This window comes from Stegostoma tigrinum, chromosome 12 (genome assembly GCF_030684315.1).
Source record: "Stegostoma tigrinum isolate sSteTig4 chromosome 12, sSteTig4.hap1, whole genome shotgun sequence".
Taxonomy (NCBI): domain Eukaryota; kingdom Metazoa; phylum Chordata; class Chondrichthyes; order Orectolobiformes; family Stegostomatidae; genus Stegostoma; species Stegostoma tigrinum.
Window position 1 is genome coordinate 14,622,261 of NC_081365.1, and position 24,990 is coordinate 14,647,250.

General features: G+C 45.5%; 1 protein-coding gene across 1 annotated transcript in view; it reads right to left on the reverse strand.

Annotated features, from left to right (window-relative positions):
* The window catches only part of LOC125456759 (ATP-binding cassette sub-family G member 1-like), a 77,849-nt gene that overhangs the window by 27,319 nt on the left and 25,540 nt on the right, over nt 1-24,990 (reverse strand). The window contains exons 3-7 of the mRNA XM_059650144.1: nt 20,641-20,758; nt 14,063-14,195; nt 9,428-9,478; nt 5,275-5,420; nt 3,990-4,113 (exon numbers count right to left, since the gene is read on the reverse strand). Of these exons, the coding sequence (XP_059506127.1) occupies nt 3,990-4,113; nt 5,275-5,420; nt 9,428-9,478; nt 14,063-14,195; nt 20,641-20,758 (572 nt within the window). The remainder of the gene's footprint in view (nt 1-3,989; nt 4,114-5,274; nt 5,421-9,427; nt 9,479-14,062; nt 14,196-20,640; nt 20,759-24,990) is intronic.

Sequence of the window (24,990 nt, forward strand, 5' to 3'; positions counted from 1 at the left end):
TCTGCCAATGTGGTATATTGTATCTATTGCACCCGGTGTGGCTTCCTCTACATTGGGGAAACCAAGCGGAGGCTTGGGGACCGCTTTGCAGAACACCTCCACTCGGTTCGAAACAAACAACTGCATCTCCCAATGGCGAACCATTTCAACCCCCCCTCCCATTCTTCAGACGACATGTCTATCATGGGCCTCCTGCAGTGCCACAATGATGCCACCCGAAGGTTGCAGGAACAGCAACTCGTATTCCACTTGGGAACCCTGCAGCCCAATGGTATCAATGTGGACTTCACAAGCTTCAAAACCTCCCCTGCCCCCACTGCATCCCAAAACCAGCCCAGCTCATCCCCTCCCCCCCACTGCATCCCAAAAAAAGCCCAGTTCATTCCCTCCCTCCACTGCATTACAAAACCAGCCCAGCCTGTCTCTGCCGCCCTAACCTGCCCTACCTCTCACCCATCCCTTCCTCCCACCTCAAGCCGCACCTCCATTTCCTACCTACCACCTCATCCCGCCTCCTTGACCTGTCCATCCTCCCTGGACTGACCTAACCCCTCCCTACCTCCCCACCTATACTGTCCTCTCCACCTATCTTCTTTTCTCTCCATCTTCGGTCCGCCTCCCCCTCTCTCCCTATTTATTCCAGTTCCCTCACCCCATCCCCCTCTCTGATGAAGGGTCTAGGATCGAAACGTCAGCTTTTGTGCTCCTGAGATGCTGCTTGGCCTGCTGTATTCATCCAGCTCCATACTTTGTTATCTTGGATTCTCCAGCATCTGCAGTTCCCATTATCACTGAATCTACTACCGTTGCAGGCAAAGCGTTCCATTCCCTTACGACTCTCTGAGTAAAGAAACTACCTCTGACATCTGTCCTATATCTTTCACCTCTCAATTTAAAGCTATGCCCCCTCGTGCTCGCCGTCACCATCCTAGGAAAAAGGCTCTCCCTATCCACCCTATCTAACCCTCTGAATATTTTATATGTCTCAATTAAGTCATCTCTCAACCTTCTTCTCTATAACGAAACCAGCCTCAAGCCCCTCAGCTTTTCCTCGTAAGACCTTCCCTCCATACCAAGCAACATCCTAGTAAATCTCCTCTGCACCCTTTCCAAAGCTTCCACATCCTTCTTGTAATGCGGTGACCAGAACTGTACACAATACTCCAAGTGCGGCCGCACCAGAGTTTTGTACAGCTGTAGCATAATCTCTTGGTTCCAGAACTCGATCCCCCTATTAATAAAAGCTAAAACACTGTTTGCCTTCTTAACAGCCCTGCCAACCTGAGTGGCAACTTTCAAGGATCTGTGTACATGGACATCGAGCTCTCTCTGCTCATCTACACTACCAAGAATCTTACCATTAGCCCAGTAAAATGCTGAAAGATGGCACTGCTATAGGATTCCGCTGCCAAGCATTAGTCATCATTTACAAAACCAGTATCAGCTCCATTTTGCTGGCACCATCCCTGGCAATGAACCAGGGAATCAGAACAGAAACTGCACTGTAGTAGTTAGCTCATGAAATTCACTATTCCCTATTGAAAGGTGAAGAGTCAGTCAGCGGCCTAGAGTCATAGAGTCATGGAGATGTACAGCACAGAAACAGGGCCTGCAGTCCAACTTGTCCACATCGATCAAGTATCCTAAATTAATCCAGTCCCATTTGCCGGCATTTGGACCATATCCTCCTAAACCCTTCCTATTCATATGCCCATCCAGATGCCTTTTAAATGTTGTACTGTACCAGCCTGCTCCACTTCCTCTGGCAGTCCATTCCATACATACACCACCCTTCTCATGAAAACGTTGCCCTCCAAGTCCCTTTTAAATCTTTCCCCTCTCAATTTAAGCCTATTCTAATCTAGTTTTTGACTCCCCTACCGTGGGATAAAGTTCTTGGCTATTTACCCTATCCATGCCCCTCATGATTTTATAAACCTCTATATGGTCTCCCCTAAGACTCCAATGCTCCAGGGAAGATAGACCCTGCCTGTTCAATCTCTCCCCATAGCTCAACCTCTCCAACCCCAGCAACAACCTTGCAAGTTTAACAACATCATTCCTCGGGCATGGAGACCACAATTAAGCTTAACCAAAAGTGGCCAAACCGAGGTCCCATACAGCAGCAACATGACCTCCCAACTCCTGTAATTGACACACTGACCAATAAGGGCAAGTGTACCAAATGGTTTCTTCACTACCCCGTCTATCCGTGACTCCATCTTCAAGGAAGTGTGAACCTGTACCCCAAGATCTCTGTTTGCCAACACTCCTCAGGGCCCTATCCTTAAATATATAATTTCTGCCCTGATTTCAGAGGCAGGGAGATTTTTTTGGGGATTGTGAATTCCACGCTTGGGTAAGGTGATCCCTGCTTCTCAATCTCCCCTTCAAATGATCCCTGAGCCCTTACTGGTTTGCATGACACTGTGAGACAAAGCTACAGTAAGGTATATGATCATCCCCATTCCTTTAAAGGGGAATGTATGCTTCTGGGTCACAGGAAGATTAAGACTGGCAGCTATAGGTAACATTAACCCTGAGAGATAGCAAGAACACCGATGCTGGAGTCAAGCAACATAGTGTGGAGCTGAAGGAACACAGCAGACTGGGCAGCATCAGGGAAGCAGGAAAGCTGAAGTTTCGGGTCGGGACCCTTCTTCAGAAAAAATTAACCCTGAAACAGATAGGGTAAGTGACCGCACTGACTGCTATTTCGACCTGCTACAGGAAGGAGCCAGAGAGTGCCTGACAGTGCGGGGGGCAAAGTGAGATCACAAGCTGGGATTGTTGTATTTCAAACAGCTATGGTTAAGAGAATATTTCAATCAAGGAGCTCAAATTTATGAAAGGTTGTGAAAAAATACAGAATGAGTAAACTGCTTCTACCCACAGAACCATTTGATTAGCAGAGGACACAGTTTTGAGATAACAGGGAAAGAAACCATGATAGGAGATAAACCATTATATTTACTTTTTAAAAATTAAAGAACTGGAGACACTGAGGATCTGAAACAAAGAGAAATTGCTGGAAAGGCACAGCAGGTCTGGCAGCACCTGAAGAACATCACTGGACTCAAAGTGTTACCTCTGCTTTCTCAGTCCACAGATGCTGCCAGACCTGCTGAGTTTCTCCAGGGATTTTTGTGTTTGTTTCAGGAATTTTTTTCTGCTGCCTCCAGCAGTTCTGGAACATCCTTCCTGATAAAGAGGAATCGCATCCTCATGTGACTGTCTGCAAATGAGTTTGCACATTCTCCCTGTGTCTGTGTGGGCTTCCTCCGGGTGCTCCGGTTTCCTCCCACAGTCCGAAGGTGCGCAGGTTGGGTGAATTCACCATGCTAAATTGCCCCATAGTGTCCCAGGATGTGCAGGGTAAGTGGGAAATGCAGGGATAGGGAAGGGGAAGGGTGTGGCAGAGAATGATCTTCAGAGGGTCAGTGTGGACGTGATGGGCTGAATGGTCTGCTTCCTCACATAGAACAATACAGCACAGAACAGGCCCTTCGGCCCTCGATGTTGCACCAACCTGTGAACTAATCAAAGCTCATCCTCCCACACTATCCCATCACAATCCATCTGCTTATCCAAGGACTGTTTAAATGCCCCTAATGTGGCTGAGTTAACTACATTGGCAGGCAGGGCGTTCCATGCCCTTACCACTCTCTGAGTAAAGATCACTTTCTATGATCCATCATGTTTCTCAACCTCAATCTCCTGCTTTCTCCCTGTAACCCTTGATCCCTTTACTAATCAAGACCCTATCCATCTCCTGCCTTAAATCCATTCAATGACTTGGCCTGCACGGCCTTCTGTGCCTAATAAGTTCCGCACATTCACCACCCTCCAGCTGAAGGAATTCCTCTTCGTCTCAGTTCTAAACCTCTTCACTCTGAGGCTCGGCCCTTGCATCCTAGTCACTCCTACTAGTGGAGACATATTTCCTGGAATTCTTGAATCAAACAAAAGAGTGAAAACACATCACTTACCTTGTCAAACAGTTCAAACAGTTTTGCACTGGGCTGGTGTATGGTGCAGATGACAGTTCTCCCACCTTGAGCCAAAGATTTCATTTGAGAAACCACCTGGAAACAGGAAGAACTGTCCAGACCACTGCAAACAAAGGAAGGGATGGTGACGTTAGACAGGGGATACTGTAAATATTAGGCAGTCACTACAATAATATAGCACTCACTGTGACAACTCTCTAGTACAAACCTACATTGCCCCATTTTGTGATACTACCAGTCAAAACAGGGGCATGTTCAACAAGTTTGCTTTCTATAAAGCTATAAGCAGTCTCATCTTCACATTTAATAGTTCCAAGAATTTCACTAAATGCTCATTCCACTATATTTTGCCCTTTAACTCATCAAGGAAAGAATTTAGTACTGTACCCATTCTAACAGAACTAGCAGGAAGAATTTTCTTGATGACCAGGAAAAAAATGTGGTGTCGGCAAATTAGGACTGAAATAAGGAGAGATTTTCCTTTCATCCAGTGGTGAACCTGTGGACTTCTCTGCCACAGAAAATGGGCGAGGCCAATACGTTGAATATTTTCAAGAATGAGTTGAAAATATAGTTCTTAGAGGTAAAGAGATCAAAGTGTATGGGGAGAAAGCAGGAAAAGAGTACTGAGTTGGATGATCAGCCATCAATGGCATGGCAGGCTTAAACAGCTGAATAGAAACATAGAAAATAGATACAGGAGTAGGCTGTTCAGCCCTTCAACCTGCACTACCATTCAATATGATCATGGCTGATCATGCAGTTTCAGTATCCTACTCCCATTTTCTCTCCATACCCCTTAATCACTTTAGTTGCACGGGCCTTATCCAGCTCCCTTTTGAGTATATCGAACAAACTGGCCCCAACAGCTTTCCATGCTAGAAGGAATGGCCTTATCCAGCTCCTATTTTCTGTGTTTCTATCAACACTTCTCAGGAGCGCTTTCCATTCAGGTGAATTTTTAATTGCTATTCGCAGCAGCCGTTTCACATCCTGCAAAAACCTGTAGGCAGAAATGAGCTGAATCATCAGAGATCTAAATCACCGCTTGTGAAATACTTGAGAAAAGCACTGGTGACTGGGAGAAGCACCACTCAATTTTAAATGCTTCTCCTCCTCAACGCACACCAGCTTCACGGTTGCGTCCAGAGCATAGCTTGGATTTTCCGCATCAATGGCTGTGAATTAACGCCAGTCTAAAATTGCCAGCTCCGCGCACAATTCATGAAACTCGCGTGAAAATCAAAGGAAAGAATAAAGGTACCTGGTGGGCTCGTCAAAAAACATGACAGGGGGGTTGTTCACCAGCTCGAGGGCAATGGCAAGGCGCTTTCTCTGGCCTCCAGAAAGGCTGCCAGTCCGTGTGTCGGCACATTCCAGCAGGCCTAGTGCTGTTAGAATCTCCTTCACCTATTGGGCAACAGATGTGGTATCACTACAGGACAGGTCATAGGGAACAGCTGCCAGCCTTATACATGTCTTTCACATCAGCTTTGAAAACATGATCTCAAAGGAAGGATGCAATTCAGGAAAGCTAGTCTGAGCTGAACCAGATGGTGCGTGGAGAACTCGCTCTAAACTGAGGCATTGAAAAGAAGTTGTTCCATAAGGTGACAAATGAGGTAGTGGTAGCCGAGCATAAAACTGTATCAAATTACAGCACATAAGCTGGCCGTTGGGCCCAAGTGGTCCATGCTGGCTTAAGCCTATGTCCCACACAAGCTTCCTTCCACCCAAGACAACAAACTGTGAGGCTGGATGAACACAGCAGGCCCAGCAGCATCTCAGGAGCACAGATGCTGCTGGGCCTGTTGTGTTCATCCAGCCTCACATTTTGTTGTCTTGGATTCTCCATCATCTGCAGTCCCCATTATCACTGATACGATTCCTTCCACCCAGCTTAATCTAACCTCATCAGCATTATCGTCTCTTCTATTCTCTTTCACATGCTTATACAGCCCACACTTAAATGATTCTGTGCTTCACAACTCAGATTCACCATGGGTTAAATGCATTAGATTCCCTACAGTGTGGAAGCAGGCCTTTCAGCCCAACAAGTCCACAGCGCCCCTTGAAGCATCCCACCCAGACTCATCCCCCTATAACCCACACACCCCTGAACATTACAGGCAAGTTACCATGGCCAATCCACCTAGCCAGCACATCTTTGGATTGTCGGAGGAAACCCACGTAGACACGGGGAGAACGTGCAAACTCCACACAGACAGTCGCCCGAGGTGGGAATCGAACCCGGGTCCCTGGCAATGTGAGGCTACAGTGCTAACCACTGAGCCATCATGCCTTTCCGCATTCTGTGTAACTAGATTTCATCTGACTTTCCCATAGGGGATGCGGTGGGTGATGTCACTCAACTGGTAATCCAGAGAGCCAGACCAGTTCTGGGGGTGTAGGTTCAAATTGAACAATGGTAGATGGTGAAAACTGAATTCAATAAGTAACTCTGGAATCAAATTAACAACCATATAGGTTGTTGTTAAAAAATAATCCACCTGGTTCACTCCTGTCTTTTAGGGAGCGATCTCTGTCATTCACAGGGTAGGGAATGGCCGAGTGATATTATCACTAGAACTGATCTGGAGCCCCAGATAATGTTCTGGAGACCTCACTTTGAATCCTGCCACACCACATGGTGGAATTTGAATTCAATTCACAAAAGAGTCTAATGACAATCTCAAAATTAAGAATTTAACAATGGCCGTGAATCCATTGTCAATTCTCATCGAAAAAAAACTATCTGATTCACGAATGTCCTTTAGGGAAGGAAACTGCCATCCTTACCTGGTTGAGCACCAGACCCACAGCAATGTGGTTGACTCTTAAATGTCCTCTGGGCAATTGGGGACAGGCAATAAATGCTGCCTAGCCAGTGACACTCTCATCCCATGAATGAATAAATAAAAAATTCTTATCTGGGGAATCGATACCCACATCAATGTAGTTGACTCTCAGCTGTTTCTGAATCGGTAGTTTGGGATTTTGGCCATAGGGATGGGTAAGAAATGCTGGCTTCACCAGTGACACCCTCATTCCATGAAAATTTCTTTTAATTTATTATCAATCAACTTTCCAAAAATCTTATACCTGGACTATACATCCTCACACCCGACTTCCTGTTAGAACTCCATCTCCTCTCAGTTCCTCTGTCTCCATCGCATATGTTCAAATGAGGCCAGCTTCAACAAGGGAGCCTCCGAAATGTCCACGTTCTTCCTCAACCGAGGATTCCCCAGCTCCATTGTTGACAGGGCCCTCAACCAGGTCCGACCCATCTCCTGCACTTCTGCCCTCACCCCTTTGCTTCCCTCCCACAACAGCGATAGGGACCCCCTTATCCTCACCAGCATCCACATCCAGAAGATCATCAGACACCATTTTCGCCATCTCCAGCAGGATGCCATCACCACACACATATTCACCTCCCCTCCCTTGTCTGCCTTCCGCAGGGGCAGTTCCTTCCAGGACACCCTGGTCCATACTGCCTTCATCCCCAACACCTCCCCAACGCCCTACGGCACCTTCCCGTGTAACCGGCGAAGGTGCAATACCTGCCCATTTACCTCCTCCCTCCCCACTATCCAAGGGCCCAAACATAACTTCCAGGTGAAACAACACTTCACCTGCACTTCCAAGAATCTAGTCTACTGCATTCGCTGCTCACAATGTGGTCTCCTCTACATTGGGGAAACGAAGCGCAGACTTAATGACCGCTTTGCAGAACATTTGCGTCTGCTTGCAAAAAAGACCATGAACTACCTGTTACCTGTCACTTCAATGCACCACCCTGCTCCCTGGCCAACATCCCTGTCTCTTGCTTGCTATAGTGTTCCAGTGGAGCCCAACGCAAGCTGGAGGAACAACACCTCATTTTCCGCTTGGGGAACCCTACAGCCCCCCGGACTCAATATTGAGTTCAATAATTTTAGGGCCTAAACTCTCCCATGTCCCAGTCCCCCACCCCACACACCAGGCCTTGTTACCAAATAGCCTGCCATTACACACCCTCTGTTGTTAGTCACTAACAGTCCCCATGAACAACTATTCACCCTCCCAGCCTGATCGTTAGCAACTCCTTTGTCTGTCCAACTGTCTTTCTCTCTCTTTGGGCTCTATCATATCATTTACTCCCTACCCCACCCACCTCCCTATTTTCTGCATATACACTGACGTTTTCCCAGCCACCATCAGTTCTGAGGAAGGGTCATCGGACCCGGAACATTAACTCTTTTTTCTCCTACACAGATACTGTCAGACCTGCTGAGCTTTTCCAGCAACTTTGTTTTTGTTCCTTATTTACTGCATCCGCAGTTCTTTTAGTTCCAAAAAATCTTAGTTTCTAAGTCATGGTGTCTTTCCTATATCTACCCTATCAGTAATCTTTAAGTCCCCGAGTAGATCAGCCCTCAGTATTCTCTTTTGTAGAGATAACAGGCCAAATTATTTGACATTTCCAACAGGCAAATGAAAAGTAGGTTCAGGATGTGGCAAAACACTAAACTGAAAACTGCAGGAAGGAGTTGTGATGGACCCAATGAACAAAGAAGAACTAAGAACAGTACAAGACAGGAACAGGCCACTCAGTGGGCCTGCGCCAACATATGATGCGGTTCTAAATTAAAAACCTTTTGCCTCTATGTTGTCCACATCCCTCTATTCCCTGACTATTCATATATCTGTCAAGATGCCTCTTAAACATTACCATTGTATCTGTCTCCACCATCTCCCCTAGCAGTCCATTCCAGGCATTTACCACCCATTGTGTGACACAAACCTGCCTCTCACATCTCCTGTAAACTTTCTTCCTTTTACTTTAAACCTATGTCCTCGACTAATGAACAGTTCTACCCTGAGATGTCACGGTGGCTCAGTGGCTAGCACTGCTACCTCACAGCACGAGGGACCTGGGTTTGCTTCTACCCTCGGGCGACTGTTTGTGTGGAGTTTGCACATTCTACCCGTGTCTGCATGGGTTTCCTCTGGGTGCTCCAGTTTGCCCCCAACAGTCCAAAGATGTGTAGGTGCTAAATTGCCCAAAGTGTCCCGGGATATGCTAGCTAGGCGGTTCAGCCGTGGGATATGTAGGGATAAAGGGATGGGGTTGGATCTGGGTTGGATGCTCTTCTGAGGCATAGACTCACTGGGCCAAATAGCCTGTTGCCACACTGTAGGGATTCTCTAGTTCTCTCTTAAAAGACTCCGAATAACTATGCCTCTCAAAATTTTGTGAACTTCTACTCAAGCTCTTTCTTTCACGCATGATCTATTTCTGCTTTGCTTTCACTGTCACAGTTAACCTGCTGGTTGGATAATTGGATTGTGGTGCCTCCTTTGCAAGATCAGCAAAGCAAAATGGGAAAATGGAAGAAGTCGGAGAAAATATCTCAAACTCAGGGACTCACCATTTCTTTTCGACCTTCGTCCTTCTCCTGGAGCTTCAGGTTAGCTGAAACCTGAAAGACGACAAATGCAAAATGCAAAATATAAATAGATGACAGCTTCAGTTCTGACATCAGCATCTATAAAGAGCAGTGCCATGCTAGGAGGCAGAAGCTATGCTGTAGAAGATGCAAACTCAACACAGTATAAATTAGCCTCCAGAAGCATCCTCACAAGGCTTATCATTAGCATGTTCCGTTCTATCAATTCACACCAGATATCTACCTACACCAGCACAAAAGTGACAGTATAATTGCTGTTATAGAAACAATATGTTACAAAGGAAATTAAACTAAATTATATGACCATAAGACATAGGAGCAGAAATTAGGTCACTCAGCCCATTGAATCTGCACCACCATTCAATCATGGCTGATAAATTTTTCAAACTCATTCTCCCGGCTTCTCCTCATAACCCTTGATCCCCTTGACAAACAAGAACCTAGCTGTCTCTGTCTTAAATCTACTCAATGACCTGGCCTTCTCAGCCTCCTTAGATTCACCACTCTCTGGCTGAAGACAATTCTCCTTATCTCTGTTCTAAAAGGTCTTCCTTTTACTCCAAGGCTGTGCCCTCGAGTCCTAGACTCTCCTACCAATGGAGACATCTTCCCAATATCCACTCTGTCCAGGCCATTCAGTGTTCTGTAAGCTTCCATTAGATTCTCCCTCATCCTTCTAAACTCCATTGAGTATAGACCCAGAGTCCTCAAACGTTCCTCATTTGTTAAGCTTTTCATTGCTGGGACTATTCTCATGAACTTCCCCTGATCCCACTCCAGGGCCAATTCATCTTTCCCAAGATATGGGGCCCAAAACTGTGCTCAATACTCTAAATGTGGCCTAACCAGATCCGTATAGAGCCTCAGAAGTACATACCTGTTGTTATATTCAAATCCTCTCAAAATAGATGCCAAAGGTGCGTTTGCCTTCTGACTACTGACTCAACCTGCAAGTTTTCCTTGAGAGAATCCTGGACTAGAACTCGCAAGACTCTTTGAACTTAAGACTTCTGAATTTTCTCCCCATTTAGAAAAAAGTCGACATGCTTCTATTGTTTTTTCCAAACTCAACAGATTGTATAGAGGCCTCATGGTAAAAAAATTTCCTCATGCCGCCCTGAGGAAATCAATAGAGAGGGGTCCAGATTTATGAACATCCAACTGGAGAACACTCCCAATTATGAATGCGATCTCATACAGCAGTGTAATTTTAATGATCCCAACATACGAACGTTTTCTGTACTTACAAACAGCTGCTTTTTATTGTCCTGCACTGTGTTCCGACTAGCATACAAACCAATGTGCGAACAGACTCAGGTACAGAACTTCAGAACTGCTCGCATTTCAGAAAGAACCTGAATGAGGCTTTCGGCCCTTCAAAGCTACTTTCGAATCAAAATGCTCAGAGATGTTATTACACACCTCTGCAACTGGTGGGACTTGAACCTGGGCCCTGTAGCTCAGAAGTAGGAATACTACCACTTCGTCACAAGAGTCCCTATATATATTTGCAAATGACTTCACAGCTGCCTCTGACATGAATAAAGAAAATCTCTTGACTGCACAAACAGTTAGTGCACTTATGCTTTTAAAAGTGCACACTTTTCTTGCTTGACACTTCTATGATTTTGAAAATTGGATGGCTTTTGAAAAATCAATGCAACATGGCTCAATTTTATCCCTCCATAAATTCTGGGAGAATCCAGAACACGGAAGCATATTCTTAAAATTGGGCACTTCAGAATTGAAATCAGGAAGAACTCCAAATGTCTGTGGCTCACAGAATCATACAGCACAGAAGAGGCCATTTGGCCCATTCATTCTGCATCAATAAATATTACTTTAAATCATTGATGGGAGCAGGCACTTGACACTTCTATGATTGACATGGATCAGGGTAGATTTGTTTCCATAAGGGTACGTAGGTATAAAAATAAAGGCATGAAAGAGAAGCTGAAGGTTAGGTCAGCTCTAGTTTAACTGACTTGTAGAGTACTTCGAATAAGACATCTTGCAAGTGCATTGTCAGATTAAATGTACAGCTAAGTCTCATAATCTATGAGATACAACTAAAGATAACAGGGGAGGCAATGGCCTAGTGGTATTATCACTGGATTGTTAATCCAGAGACCCAGATAATGCTCTGGAGAGTCTGGTTCAAATCCTGCCACGGCAGATGGTGGGACATGAATTCAATAAATATCTGGAATTAAGAGTCTAATGATGACCATGAATCCATTGTTGATTGTTAGGAAAAGCCCACCTGGTTCACTAATGTCCTTTAGAGAAGGCAACTGCCATTCTTACTTGGTCTGACCTACATATAACTCCAAACCCACAGAAATGTGGTTGACTCTTAGCTGCCCTCTGGGTAATTAGGGATGGGCAATAAATAAATACTGTCTGGCCGGTGATGCCCTCATCCCCTGGATGAATAAAGGAATAGAGATTGCACTCTGTGAATAAATTGACAGCACTTAGAACAGGTAACAAGTGTTTTGTCAAAGAAGCAATGGAGAGAGAAGAAGGTGGTAGAGATGATGTTTTTTGAGGGAATTTAGAGGTTAGGATTGCAATTTACTGTCACTTGCATTTATGAAAATGCAGCGAAATGTTTCTAAGTCGCCTCAATTCGGTGCCATTTTAATTTTAGAAATTATAAAAATAAATAATTGAGACTAAATTAAGACAAAGTTTATCTTTTGCTCCCTCCATGGCAATCTGTGTTCATGGAGTGGCTACAGGATGAAGCTGTGCCCGAGGCTGCCGAAGTGAGGCTTTCTGGTCCAGATCCACCATGTAGCCACTGCCAAAACACCAACACCGAAGCCACTGCATCACCACCAAGAAGGGGCACAGCAGACCCACCAAGTCGCCATCGCTCAGGCCATCACTGCTTCAGTCACCACCTGAAGCTGCCACACTGCTGACACAGCCGTAAGGAATGAACCGGAGTCACCAAGCTCCCACTGGTATAGACACCACTGAATCCACAGCATTGCCATCAGGAGGAACAGACCAGACCCGTCAATGAAGTCTTCAATAAAGCGGTGGCCAATATGGCCACAAAGATTCAGATCCGCCATGTTGCTTCGCGCCTAGGCATTTGGAGACATGGTGAAATGTGGAGTAATCAGAATTGGGCATGCGCAACTGTGTTATGGGTGAAGAAAGTTGGAGTTACAGAGGAGTGACATCAGGAAGGAATTTGAAAACAGGTGCCTTATAGTGACCAACGGATGGGCTGAATGACCTACATTCAGGGCCCAGTTAAGTCCTGCACCATGGCAAGTTTCTGAATCAATTAAAGTGAAAGAAAGCAGTGTGCCATAAGGAGCGGTGCTGGGTCCACTGCTTTCCGTCATTTATATAAATGATTTGGATGTGAGCGTAGGAGGTATAGTGAGTAAGTTTGCAGATGACACCAAAGTTGGAAACTTAGTGGACGGCAGAGAAAGTTACCTCAGAGTGCAATGGGACCTTGAACATGTCGGCCAATGGGCCGAAGAACGGCAGATGGAATATAATTTAGATAAATGTGACGTGCTGCATTTTGTTAAGAAAAATCAGGGCAGGACTTTTACACTTCAGGATAAGGTCCTTGGGAGTGTCACTGAACAAAGAGACCTTGAAGTGCAGGTTCATAGTTCCTTCAAAGTAGAGTCACATATAGACAGGGTAGTGAAGCAAGTGTTTGGTATGCTTTCCTTTATTGGTCAGTGCATTGAGTATAGGAGTCGGGAGGTCATGTTGCAGCTGTGCAGAACATTGGTTGGGCCATATTTGGAATACTGTGTGTAGTTCTGGTCTCGCTGCGATAGGAAAAATGTTGTGAAACTTGGAAGGGTTCAGAAAAGATTTGCAGGGATGTTGCCAGGGTTGGAGGGATTGAGCTACCGGGAGAGGCTAATAGGCTGGGGCTACTTTCCCTGCAGCATCAGAATTTATAAAATCATGAGGGGTATGGATAGCGTAGTAGACAGGGTCTTTTCCCTGGGGTGGGGGAGTCCAAAACTAGAGGGCATAGGTTTAAGGTGCAAGATACAAAAGGGACATAGGGATAACTTTTTCACCCAGAGGCTGGTGCATGTATGGAATGAGCTGCCTCAGGAGATGGTGGAGGCCGGTACAATTACAACATTTAAAAGGCATCTGGAAGGTTTAGAAGAATATGGGCCAAATTCTGGCAAATGGGACTACATTAATTTCAGATATCTGGTCAGCATGACGGAAGGGTCCGTTTCCACGCTACACAGCTGATGTCTCTGCATTCCTCTAATTCTGCCCTTTTGCATGCCCCCTATTTTAATTGCTCCATCACTGACAGCCATGCCAACAGCTTTCAAGGCCATAGACACTGGAATTACTCCAGTAAATCTCTTTAACTCTCTATTTCTTTTTCTCCTCCTTTAACGTAACCCCCTTGATCAAACTTTTGGCAACCTGTGCTAATATTTCATGTGACTCAGCGCCCAATGTTGGCCAATGGTGTACCCACAAAGTGCCTTGAGATATTTTATGCGGCGCCTTCAATGCAATAAATGTGAGGTGTTGTTGTTGTTGTTGGAGTACAGTGCCCCTTAATCGTAGACCTACCATCATCGCCTCATGAACAGTGAGGTGAGGGAGCAGCATGTCATCTTGCATGATGTAACATGACACCTTCCGGAAAGATCGGAGATCTCGCGGGTGTCCATTAATCAGGAGCTCACCTTTCATTCCACTTTCCCTGGAATTAATCACAAAAAACAAGATTGGTTGACAAAAAGAAGTGGCACAATTGTAGAATCCCTACAGTGTGGAAGCAGGCTATTCAACTCATTGGGGGTCCTGGGGGAGTGTTATGGAATAAAGAGACCTTGGAGTGCAGGTTCATCGTTCCTTGAAAGCGGAGTTGCAGGTAGATAGTATAGTGAAGAAGGCATTTGGTATGCTTGCCTTATTGGTCAGTGCACTGAGTGTCGGAGTTGGGAGGTCATGTTGCAGCTCCACGGGACATTGGTTAGGCCACTTTTGGACTATTGTGTGCAGTTCTCGTCTCCCTGCTATAGGAAGGATGTTTGAAGCTAGAAAGGGCTCAGAAAAGATTTACAAGGATGTTGCCAAAATTGGCAAATTTGAGCAAGAGAGAGAGGCTGAAAAGGCTGGGACTGTTTTCTGTGGAGCAACAAATGCTGAGAGCTGACATGTTGGCTATTCCCTTGCATTTTCTGGCAATGGTGAACTTAAATGCCATTCTCCTGAACAATATCGAGATGAAAATGAAACAAAACCAGCAATAAATGAACCCAAACCATTCGCTCCACGTTTTCTCTATAGATGCTGCCTTACCTGCTGAGTTTGTCCAGCACTTTCTGATTTTGTTTGTAAGCAATAAACCATATAAACGGACATATATCATGAAAAGCACGGATAGGGTAAACAGACTAGGTCTTTTCCCTGGGTGGGGGAGTCTAAAATTAGTCGGCATAGGTTTAAGGTGAGAGGGGCAAGATATAAAAACGATCTAAGGGGAAAATTTCATGCAAGGGGTGGTCCATGTAGTGATTCTGACCCTGTCCACCCAAGTCCAACACCGGCACCTCCACAATATTTAAAAGGCATCTGAATAGGTATATGAATAGGAAGGCTTTACAGGGATATGGGTCAAATGCTTTCAAATGTGAATACATTTATATTGGAAATTTGGTCAGCATGGACGAGTTGGACCAAAGGGTCTGTTTCCATGCTGTACATCTATGGTACTATGACTCTACATCGACTCTCCGAACAGCGTTCCCCCCAGACCCAGCCCCACTCTATCCCTGTAACCCTGCATTTCCCTTGGCTATTCCCTTGCATTTTCTGGCAATGGTGAACTTAAACGCCATTCTCCAGAACAACATTGAGATGAAAGTGAAACAAAACCAGCAATAAATGAACCCAAACTGTTAACTCCGCTTTTTCTCTAAAGACGCTGCCTTACCTGCAGAGTTTGTCCGGCGCTTTCTGATTTTGTTTGTGAGCAATAAACCAAATTATCCAACTCACTTCTAAAAATATAGCAGATGGGGCGAAAGTCTTTCTGATTGACAGTTATTATCCAAAAAGCTAGCAAAAGGTCTTTTTTTCACATTCTGATTGCAGTACATCATAAGGATTGACCTATTGGAGATAGCTAGTGAGAATTAGAAAGGGTGCGGAGGAAGGCACACCATGTGATGAAACCTCGTGGAAACCTCCTGATGATTGTACTGCTAGTATTTTTACACTTACTACTTCAGCCAGCATTACTCTGAGTTTGGTCACAGAGTCATACAGCACAGAAACAGACCCTTCAGCCCAAATGGTGCACGCTGACTACATTCCCAAGCTAACCTAGTCCCACCTGCCTGTGCTTGGCTGATATCCCTCCAAACTTTCTTACTCATGAACTTATCCAATGTCTTTTAATCATTGTAACTGTATCCATCGCTTTTCCTGGCCGTTTGTTCCACAAACGAACCACTCTGTGAAAAATGTTGCCGTTGATGTCTTTTCTAAATTTTTCTCCTATCACCTTATCAATATCAATTACGACGTTGAACTCTTCTCCCATCACCTTCACCGTCGTGCCCATTTTTTCAGGCAAGAGACCATAGTCCTTCCCCTGTAACACATACGCCTTTGCTCACTTCCAACATTCCACGTGGATCTGTCCCTCTGGCCTTCCTGTGCACTCAACTGGTTCATCAAGAACTGTCAACATGACATTGGTCACCTAAATCTCTCCGCCCCCTTCACCCATTCCAACCTACCCTCCCCTGAACTGACTGCAATCCATGTGCTCAGATCCAATCCTGACTTTGTAATTAAGTCTGATAACAAAAGCAGTGCTGTTGTTGCCTGGCAGACTGACTCCTACATTGTGGAGGCTGAGTGCTACCTCTCAGGCACCTCCTCCTATCTTCCCCAGACCATGACCCTACCATCATGGACCATCAGGCTACTGTGTCCACAATGGTCATTAACCTTATTTCATCTAGTGATCTCCCCCTACTTGTTGTGAAGTTGGGTAGAGGTGTTTGTGGATTGCAAGGCAGGGAATTAGAATTTGGCCTTTGTAAAACGATAGGGGTAAGAGTGCACGGTCCCTTTAAAATTTACTGCGTTTTCAGAGAAAAAAAAATGTCTGCAAGAAGCAGGAGATACACAGAGTTCCTGAAATTGAAACACTTATTTCGGGAACTATGTGGTTAACAGCCCAGGCAGTAATTTGTTTAGGCAACCAGTTTGAATATCAGCCAACTGACTTATGCCAGGCACTTAGAGACTAATAACCAATTAAATTTAAATCTGATGGTTTTGAAAAATTAGGACCAATCCTATTGTAAGGATTTGACAGGCCATCAAGGGTATAAAAGAAGACGTCATTTGAAAATCAGTGTGACATAAACTACTATCTACCAGAATTTACAACCCATCAGCTCTAAAGAGAAAATCATTGGGTCTCATAGAATTCTCTAAGCTCTGAGAATAACTGTCATCTAACCGACGGCATAGCAGCAATCTTAGCAAATATTCCTGACATAAGAAGTCACAGGAGAGAAGCGTTCCTGACACAGGAATCTGATAGAGAAAGGTGTCCCAGGCCAAGGATCAGCAGACAGGGCATGGAGCATTCCAGAAAACATATCCTGGATATAATTTCAAGAGATTAAATGTTTTCTTTAAATTTTGTTTTATGAAAATGGTACTTGTATACCATACCAGGATACCATTAGAGTCTTTTTTTCGGGAACAATTAGCGGTTAAGGGGGAATTGTTCAGTTTGTTAGTAGCTCCATTAGTTTTTTTCACTGTTGAATTGAGATAAATAAATTGTTACTTGTTGATTATAGAGTGAGTGAAAGGACTTAATTTCATTTATTCACTCCTTTATAATGCGAGAGACAAGTTCTTTTAACAGATTACGGGGCGAGGCAAGACAAGCCTCCCTGGGTGTTTCTGTTTTAATTATCGGGTGGTGGTGGGACGGGTGTCAATCTCCACTTGAGACCACACTGTCTCCAGGTTCATGGTCACCCAGTCCAATGCAACTCCTCCTGAAATCCACAAACAGAGCTGCCTGTGCAGACCCATTGCTTCTGCGTGCTCCTTCCCCAGAGAACCCATCTCTTCCTACCTCACTCAGTTTTACTCCCCTTGCCCAGTCCCTTCTTACTTACAGCCATGATTCCTCTGATGCTTTATGTCAGTTTCGGACTTTCTAGCTCGCAGACTCCAGCTGCCTCCTCTTTATCATGGACGTGCAATTCCTTTGCACATCCATCCCCCATCAGGATGGTCTCAGGGCTCTCCGCTTCTTGCTGAATAAAAGGCCTGAACCATCCCCATCCATTACCACCCTCCTTTGCCTCGCTGAGCTCATTGTCACTCTGAACAATGTCTCTTTTAATTCCTCCTACTTTCTTCAGGTCAAAAGGTGATCATGGGTACCGCATGGGCCCCAGTTATGTCTGTCCCTTTGTGGGGTACGTGGAACATACCTTGTCCCAGAACTATTCTGGCCCCCACCTACAGGTCTGTCTCCTGTATATCAATGATATCATTGGTGCCGATTCCTTCTCTCCTCTGGAATTGGAAAAGTTTATCCATTTTGCTTCTGACTTCTACCCTGTTCTCACCTTCACCTGATCCATCTCTGACTCCTCCCTTCCCTTCCTCAACATCTCTGTTTCCATTTCTGGGGATAGACTGGCCACCAACATCCATTACAAACCAGTGACTCCCACAGTTACCGTGACTTTTTATCCTCGCACCATACTTCCTGTAAAGACTCTATTTCATTCTCCCAGTTCCTCCATCTCTGTCAAACCTGTTCTGACGATGCAAACTTCAAAACGGGGAGCCTTTTCCACCTTCTTCTTCAGCCAAGGATTCGCCAGCCCCATAGTCAACAGGGCCCTCAGCCGGCTCTGACCCACCTCCCACAATCCAGCCCTCATCCTCTCTCTTCCCTCCCACAAGAGCGATAGGGTACCCCTTGTCCTTACCTACCATCCCATCCGATCCACATCCAAAGGATCGTTAGCTGCCATTTCCACCACCTCCTTCGGGATGCCACTGCCAGACACATATTCCCCTCCCCTCCTGTCAAACCTGTCAGCCCTCCACAGGGATCATTCTCTCTGGGACACCCTGGTCCAGTCTTCCTACACTCCCAACACCCCACATTCTCACAGCAACTTCCCTTGTAACTACAGAAGGTGCAACACCTGTCTGTTTACTTCCTCCCTCCTCAGTAACCAAGGGCCCAAATGTACCTTCCAGGTGAAAGAGCACTTCACTGCACTTCATTCAATCCGGTCACCTGCATTCACAGCTCACAATGTGCTCTCCTCTACATTGAGAAACGACGTATAGACTAGGTGATCGCTTTGCAAAACACTTGCATTTTGTCTGCAAAGATAACCCTGAGCTTCCAGTTGCCTGCTACTTCAACGCACCACCCTGTCTCCTGGCCAAGGTCTCTGTCTCAGGTTTGCTGCAGTGCTCCAGCAAAGCCCAACACAAGCTGAAAGAACAACACTTCATTTTCCACTTGGGTACCTGCAGCCTTCTGGACTCAATATTGAGTTCAACTCTGATTTCTCTCCACACATCGTGCCCGACCTGCTGAGCTTTTCCAACTGTTTCTGTTTTCTTTATCAGTCAGGCTCTCAACCCTACTTTAATCACACTTCTGCCAAGGTGCAAACATTTATATCCAGGGATGCAAGAAATGCACCACACAACCAGCCCAGCTCTTCCCCCCCACCCATTGCATCCCAAAACCAGTCCAACCTGTCTCTGCCTCCCTAACCGGTTCTTCCTCTCACCCATCCCTTCCTCCCACCCCAAGCCGCACCCCCCGCTACCTACTAACCTCATCCCACCTCCTTGACCTGTCCGTCTTCCCTGGACTGACCTATCCCCTCCCTACCTCCCCACCTACACTCTCTCCACCTATCTTCTTTACTCTCCATCTTCGGTCCGCCTCCCCCTCTCTCCCTATTTATTCCAGTTCCCTCCCCCCATCCCCCTCTCTGATGAAGGGTCTAGGCCCGAAACGTCAGCTTTTGTGCTCCTGAGATGCTGCTTGGCCTGCTGTGTTCATCCAGCCTCACATTTTATTATCTTGGAATCTCCAGCATCTGCAGTTCCCATCATCTCTGATGCAAGAAATGCGTTCTCTGCGGGGAAAATAGAAAGACGTTCAGGCATTGTGCCTATCTTAAATTGAAGAGAAGCATAGGGGACAATGGTTCTTTGGTGCATTATCCATGGCAAAGCTTCCACCCATCTGAATCAACTTGCCAACTAATCAGACCACTTTTCTCATGCAATATAAATTTGTCGCTCCCTTCAAAATTTATCATTCCTGTGTCTGTCTTGATCAGTACAAGATGGACAGCTTTGAGAGCCTGTCTCTTTTCTTGAAGAAAACTCAAAGTTTGGATCTATGCCCATGGCTGAACAGGCTAAGTATCACCAAACTCACTTTAGATTAAGACTTTTCCAACCATCAGTGACAGGAAACCTATAAGAACCCAGAAGTGAAGGTCCAATGGCATCGTTCACTATGTGTAGTACATATGTACAGTGCACTGTGTAATATAACACATTTACTAACCAGTAATGCAGATATATCAATTGTTGTCCAGAGTTTATAAATCACAGCCCCACGCTTGCTTTACATATCCATTGTAAATACAGAGATGTCTTGTGCAAGACTCAACTGGAAGTGAAATTAAAGCATGGTGTGCAAGCCAAATTATTGAATGCTTTCATTTCAGGTCCATTTTTATTTTTTACGCACTTGGTGCCTATAATGCAATGTACACCATGGCCTGGACAACAATGGGTGGGCATCACTCAAAGCTTTTCTTCCCCTCTTTTAAAAACCCCACTGCCTTTCCTCTGTGCAATCCACCTAGGGACTGACAATCCTCAGCCAAGTAGCTCTTCCTGAAGTGTGGGTCCAGAGGGAGGACGAGCAAAATATACTTGAATATCAGGTGCCTGTCCCGTAATGTACCCACTTCCTAAAAGAGAAACTGATTGGTTGTCAGGATGTGGGTTCCAAACATGCTGAATATTTCATGGGGAGCATGTTACTAGTAATGTTGAGATGGTCGCTAGCTTTCTCAGCAGCTGGATTAATTTCTTCTTACCTGTAACCTGCCAGAATATTCATGAGCGTTGATTTTCCAGCTCCTGAGGGACCCAAGATAGCTATGAGCTCTCCACTGCTAAATTTCCCTGAGATACCCTTCAGTAAAGTCTTGTAACCTATTGAAGCAAACAAAAACATATGGAGCATGAGTGTTAACATGGATAGTTTGTTTAAAACTTAATTAATTTGTTTGCTATCCAATGTGTGCACTGGCAACTGGAATGCTTTTCTACGATCGCCACAGGATTTTGTCGATAATAAAATGTGAGGCTGGATGAACACAGCAGGCCAAGCAGCATCTCAGGAGCACAAAAGCTGACGTTTCGGGCCTGGACCCTTCATCAGAGAGGGGGATGGGGAGAGGGAACTGGAATAAATAGGGAGAGAGGGGGAGGCGGACCGAAGATGGAGAGTACAAGAGAGTTGCAATGGGAGAGAGATTCCCTGACGTTGGTCCGGAGGGAGGAGGGTAACTTCTTCAGGTTAGGCATCCCTGGAAGAGGCTTCGCAGTGAGGTTAAAATAGTATCAGAGATAATGGGAACTGCAGATGCTGGAGAATTCCAAGATAATAAAATGTGAGGCTGGATGAACACAGAAGGCCAAGCAGCATCTCAGGAGCACAAAAGCTGACGTTTCGGGCCTGGACCCTTCATCAGAGAGGGGGATGGGGAGAGGGAACTGGAATAAATAGGGAGAGAGGGGGAGGCGGACCGAAGATGGAGAGTACAAGAGAGTTGCAATGGGAGAGAGATTCCCTGAGGTTGGTCCGGAGGGAGGAGGGTAACTTCTTCAGGTGAGGCATCCCTGGAAGAGGCTTCGCAGTGAGGTTAAAATAGTATCAGAGATAATGGGAACTGCAGATGCTGGAGAATTCCAAGATAATAAAATGTGAGGCTGGATGAACACAGCAGGCCAAGCAGCATCTCAGCAGCACAAAAGCTGACTTTTCGGGCCTGGACCCTTCATCAGAGAGGGGGATGGCGAGAGGGAACTGGAATAAATAGGGAGAGAGGGGGAGTCGGACCGAAGATGGAGAGTACAAGAGAGTTGCAATGGGAGAGAGATTCCCTGAGGTTGGTCAAGGATTTTGTCCTTTGCTTTTGCGATCCTGATGTCAGGTTAAAGGTTGAGAGGATATCGGTCACAAACCAACAATGTGTAGGAAAGACCCATGCAACAATGGGTTACCTTCAAACAAAAATAGAGTGCCGCAGATGTTATAGCTTTTCTGAAATAAAACAGGTGGTACTGGAAAAGTAAGCAGGTCTGGCAGCACCTTTGGAGAGAGAAACAGAGTTAACATTTTGAGTCCAATATGAGTCTTTTTTCAGGACCAAAGTGGGATGGATGTACTGGAGCAGGTTTAGAGGAGGTTCACAAGAAAGGTTCAGGAAATGGAAAGTTTAACATAGGAAGAACGTTTGTGGACTCTGGGACTACACGCAATGGAGTTTAGAAGGATGAGGGGGATCTAATTGAAAGTTACAGAATACTGAATGGCCTGGACACAGTGGATGTTGGGAAGATGCTTCCATTGGTAGGACAGACTGGGACCCAAAGGCACAGACTTAGAGTAAAGGGAAGACCTTTTAGAAAGGAGATAAGGAGAAACTACTTCAGCCAGAGAGTGGCGAATCTGTGGGATTCACTGCCACAAAAGGTTGTGGAGGCCATGTCACTGAATATATTTAAGACTGACATAGATACATTCTTGATTATCAAGGGGATCAAGGGTTAAGGGGAGAAAGCAGGAGAATGGGATTCAGGAACTTATCAACCATGATTGAATGGCAGAGCAGATGCAATGGGCTGAAAGGCCTCATTTCTGCTCCTATGTCTCATGGTCGTATGGTCTGATGGGCTGGAAAACGGTGTTTTTTTAAACTGGGGACAAAAGGGATGGCGAGGGTACCCACATCAAAAGACAAAAGGGAGTGCTAACAATAGTGGAGGAGGTATATAGATGAAGAATAGGTGTTAATGGTAGGTGTGAATAGTGAACAATACATTAGCTCTGCTGAGAGCAAAACCATGCAAACACGACACTTTGTGGGGGGAGGTGGAGAAGACTGTTCATTGCTCTGAAGTTGTTGAGCTCAATGTTGGCTAAGTGGAAAATGAAGTGCTGCTCCTTCAATTTACTTCATCGGAGCACTGCAGAAAGGATGTGAGATTGATATAGCAAGAAGGTGAGTTGAAATAGCAAGCAACTAGGTGGTCAGGGTTGATGGAGGACGGTAGTCAGAGGCCAGAAAGAGGATGCCAGGTAGATAAAAAGTTAAGATGGAATCATTGTCCAACAAGGCAGGGATCAGGCTCCTGAAGCTGTAGGTTGGATAGAACTACAGTTCTGAAGAAGGGTCACTGGAACCAAAATGTTAACTCTATTTCTCCCTCTGTAGTTGCTGCCAGACCTGCTGAATTTTCCCAGAGATTTCTGTTTCAGCTCCAATAGAAGGCCTGTCAGATTAGATTCTGAAGAAGTGCCATTCTGGACTCGGACTGAAAGAAAGAAGGTCCCTCCATTTTGAGGCAGCCTCTCTCCAACTTCCTAAACTGTCAGTGTCAAAAACAGATTCAGCAGCCAGGTCACCCTTATGGAGAGCCCCAAAGCCTCAGGGATAGGCATTAGGCCTTAAGATATCACAGAATCCCTCCAGTAAAGGTTACTCACACCATCAAATCTGAGCCTCCAAAGTACCATCCTACCCAGATCAGGACCCTACCCCCATAAAACCCACCTTTACCACAGCCAATGCACCCTGTCTGCACATCTTTGGACTGTGGGAGGAAACTGGAGCACATTGAACAATTTTGATCGTGTTGTTGATCAGGTTTCAATGTGCATTTGAGGTGGTTACTGCCTCACTTTGGACTAGGAGGAGTCAAATTGAAGTATGAGTGTGGTTTTCAGAACTTTGTGAGGTGCTAGAGAAGAGATTGCTGGGCCCCTTGCTAAAATATTTGTATTACCTATGGCCATGGGTGAATTCTGGAGGGTGATTAGTGTGGTGCCATTATTTAAGAAAAGCTGTAAGGAAAAGCCAGGGAACTATAGACTGGCGGGCCTTACGTCAGCGATGGGTAAATTGTTGGAAGGACAGAATTTACAAGCATTTGGAAACACAAGAACTAATTAGGGATAGCCAATATGGCTTTGTGTGTAGGAAATCTTGCCTCATTAACTTGACTGTTCTTCAAAAACTCTTACAAAGAAGAATGATGAAGGCAGAGCAATTGACATTGTCTGTACAGACTTCAACAAAGTGTTCAACAAGGTTCCACACGGCAGACTGGCCAGTCAGCTTAGATCACACAGGATCCAGTGGGAGCTAGACAATTGGAAAAAAATTGGCTTGAAGGTAGGAGGCAGAGACGAGTGGTGGAGGGTTGTTCTTTTGGTCTGGACGCCTGTGACCAGCAGTATGCCATCAGGATCGGTGTTGGGTTTAGAGTTTTTTTACTTTTATTTCAATGGTTTGGATGAGAATAAAGAAAGCAGACGTCACCAAAGTAGGTGGCATAGTGGACAGTGAAAAAGATTTTCCACACAGACAGTCAGCCGAAGGTGGAATCAAACCCTGTCACTGTGAGGCAGCAGTACTAACCACTGAGCCGCCATGCCACCCATGTCCTTAATTGGCAGCCCACCCTCTTCAGCTGGGTAGTTGTGCTAATTCTGATCCCGCCCTCCAGGAAAACTGCCTGTGGATGGGGTGCGGGGTGGTGGGATTGTGACTGAGGTAGCACTTGTGTACGGGCCCCTTCCAGTCTCAGGCTCGCCCCTACATGCAGCTGCAAACCCTGACTCTCCAGCATTTCCGAGTCCACTTTGGAAAGGGGTCAACTATAAATTGTGGCAGGTGCTAATAGAATATTTACTCTGCAGATCACCCACACTCCTGATAACATCAGAGATAATGGGAACTGAAGATGCTGGAGAATCCAAGATAACAAACTGTGGGGCTGGATGAACACAGCAGGCCGAGCAGCATCTGAGGAGGAAAGGAGAAGTCAAGATTTTCAAGTATTATCCTTACCTGAAATGTTGACTTCTCCTTTTCCCTAGGTGGTGCCTGGCTTGCTGTGTTCTTCCAGCCATCTCTTTGTCATACCGAGAACAGTGCCTTAGAAGGCTCACTACCCAATGCAACAGATGGTCCTAGCAGAGACACATAAACAGATGAACTCTTCCATTGTAAAGGGGGGAGAATATGTGGAAAGCCCTCTCAGAGTCTCCAAGCCATCAAAAGGTTGAGTTACTCTTTCTCTGACACCAACAGATCTCAAGAATATGTTACATGTAGCAAAATTATAACATCATTCTGAGACCACGGATAATGGAA